This window comes from Belonocnema kinseyi, chromosome 9 (assembly GCF_010883055.1).
Source record: "Belonocnema kinseyi isolate 2016_QV_RU_SX_M_011 chromosome 9, B_treatae_v1, whole genome shotgun sequence".
NCBI lineage: Eukaryota > Metazoa > Arthropoda > Insecta > Hymenoptera > Cynipidae > Belonocnema > Belonocnema kinseyi.
Genome location: NC_046665.1, coordinates 113,530,128 through 113,532,216, shown reverse-complemented (window position 1 = coordinate 113,532,216; position 2,089 = coordinate 113,530,128). Strand labels below are relative to the sequence as shown.

General features: G+C 28.8%; 1 protein-coding gene across 1 annotated transcript; it reads right to left on the bottom strand.

Annotated features, from left to right (window-relative positions):
* Nucleotides 1–249: 249 nt before the first annotated feature.
* On the bottom strand, nt 250–1,746 carry LOC117179991. Its single transcript, XM_033372261.1, has 2 exons — nt 1,722–1,746; nt 250–1,615 (listed from the first exon to the last, which is right to left on the bottom strand). Exons 1-2 carry the CDS (start codon nt 1,744–1,746, stop codon nt 594–596), a joined length of 1,047 nt encoding a protein of 348 aa, XP_033228152.1. The 3' UTR covers nt 250–593.
* Nucleotides 1,747–2,089: the final 343 nt, after the last annotated feature.

Below are 2,089 nucleotides of genomic sequence, written 5' to 3'. Positions count from 1 at the left end.
AAAAATGTAGAAGTTTTTAAGAATTATAAAAGGCTTCAAAAGAATAAAAAACATTTTCTTAAGATTCCTAGGAAAATTGAAAATGACTTCTTATTTTTTAGACATAATTTTAAGAGAACATTTAAAAAGATTTAAAAAGATTTCCAACATTGTCCAAAATATTTTTTACTTTACAGGATTAAAAAAAATGTTGGCAAAAATTCTAATCTTTTTAAATGATGGTTAGAAGTTTTGGAAAAAATTTTAAAATAATTGAAAATTTAAATAAATATAAAACAACATGTAGATGTTTTAATATTTTGAAATGAAATTTTGAAGCTCAGTTTTGATTACTCCGAATGCAAAATTGTTTAGCTTTATAGATTTAATTTGTTTATTTCATTGACCGTGAAAACTTTGCTAACCGGGAAAAAACGAGAAAATGTAAATAACTTCCGCTTTACAAGTGTAAATGATTGAACATTTTAATTCAACATTTTTTAAATCAAAGATCTTTTAAATTTCAATTTTTAAAGTTTAAAATTTTAAATTCCACCCTAAATACCGTAAAATTGTTTGCGTTTACATATCAGAATCATATCTCTGCAATTTAATTACAATCTTGGAAAAAAAGTATGGACGTGAATGTCCACACCTTTGTCTTTTTTCGAAGGGTGCCTCAAAACAGCCTTTACCCATCGAAAAGATTTAGGATCACCAACAGCTCTTCCATTTATGTAATCATTAGCCATCGGTAGATTATCATCTTCCAATTCCCGAGCACTAATTTCGACTACTGCATTTTTTGATCCTTTGTTTAATTTTTCTATAGCTTCTTGTGCCAGATCTGAATCAAGAGCCAAATGAGCCACCATATCTTGATCACTTCGACTCAAAAAACTCGTTTTTCTAGAATTTTTTGAATAATTTTCTACTGATTCGGTGAAACCTGTCGCAGAAGGATGAGAGGCATGACCTCTTGGATGACCATAAAGATTTTGTGGATGACAAGTATTTTTTTGCGAGTGGTCTAGAATTTTTTTCGCATCTTTGGCACTAGTTCCATCATATCTTAGCCCATCTGTCGCCACTTCAAAAGGATTAAGTAACTCTAAAATGCGTATATCTGAAATCTTGCTAGCAATGTGTTTTTCATTTATCTTCATTTCTTTTATGGTTAAATTTTTTATTTCGGCAGGAGTTCGATTAATTTGTGAAGCAACTGCTTTAAAGAGACAATTATTTATCCTCGGACAATCGCAATTGTGATATTTTTTATTTTCCCGAGTCCAGTGACCAGATTTATGATAATATAGATAAATGGGTGGTCTTTTTGAGACATTTGGATCTATTAACAATTTTAAATTTCCTTCTGTTGATGTAATTTGAAGATTTCTTTTTATTGCTTTGCTCAGGAAAGACAAATGCGATAATAATCCTAAAGATTCACCTTCCTCGAAGTCTTTTATAAATTCTCTTGCTGCATCTTTTGCTGAGGCAAGCTCTCCTTTTTCGAAAATATATTGGTTTTCTCGTAAAACTTTCGTTAATCTTGCTTTTTTAGTTTTTGAAACAATTTTTGGTTTTTTTAAGTTCTTTTTAAAAGAGTTATTTTTTGAATGAAAAGTAGACATTCCTGCAAAGGGTTTTATCATAATGATTGCTTAAAATATGAATTTTTCAGCAGAAAAATAGATAAAAAACATAAAGATAGACAAATAGTATACATTTAAATAACTTACCTTCTTTTACATTTTTCTTTCCCATATCTGTAAAATTTAATTTTAATGTTTTAAACCAAAAAATGTAATTGCCGAAGTAATTTTATAGTTATATAGAAATCTGAAATATTTATTTATTTTTGTACTACAAAATATATACTTATTAATTTTGAGAGACTACATATATTGGGTACTGTCACAGTTTGTCTTTAACCAAAAAGTCATGTAAACAATAAAACATGGCTACCTTCACTCTGATAAAAAATTGATAAAAATGATGATTTGTAAAGTTAGTCCGGGAGCTGGGTATGTTCCCGTATGCATTCAAGAGGCAAAAGGTAAAAACTAGTTAATCTTATGTATTTTGACCCGCTGAATCCAATGGTACC

Bases quoted from the DNA above. Each gene is read 5' to 3' on its own strand.
- LOC117179991 (XM_033372261.1), bottom strand. From the start codon at position 1,746: ATGGGAAAGAAAAATGTAAAAGAAG. The intron at 1,616-1,721 runs GTAAGTTATTTA...AACCCTTTGCAG, and splicing joins AAAGAAAAATGTAAAAGAAG to GAATGTCTACTTTTCATTCA.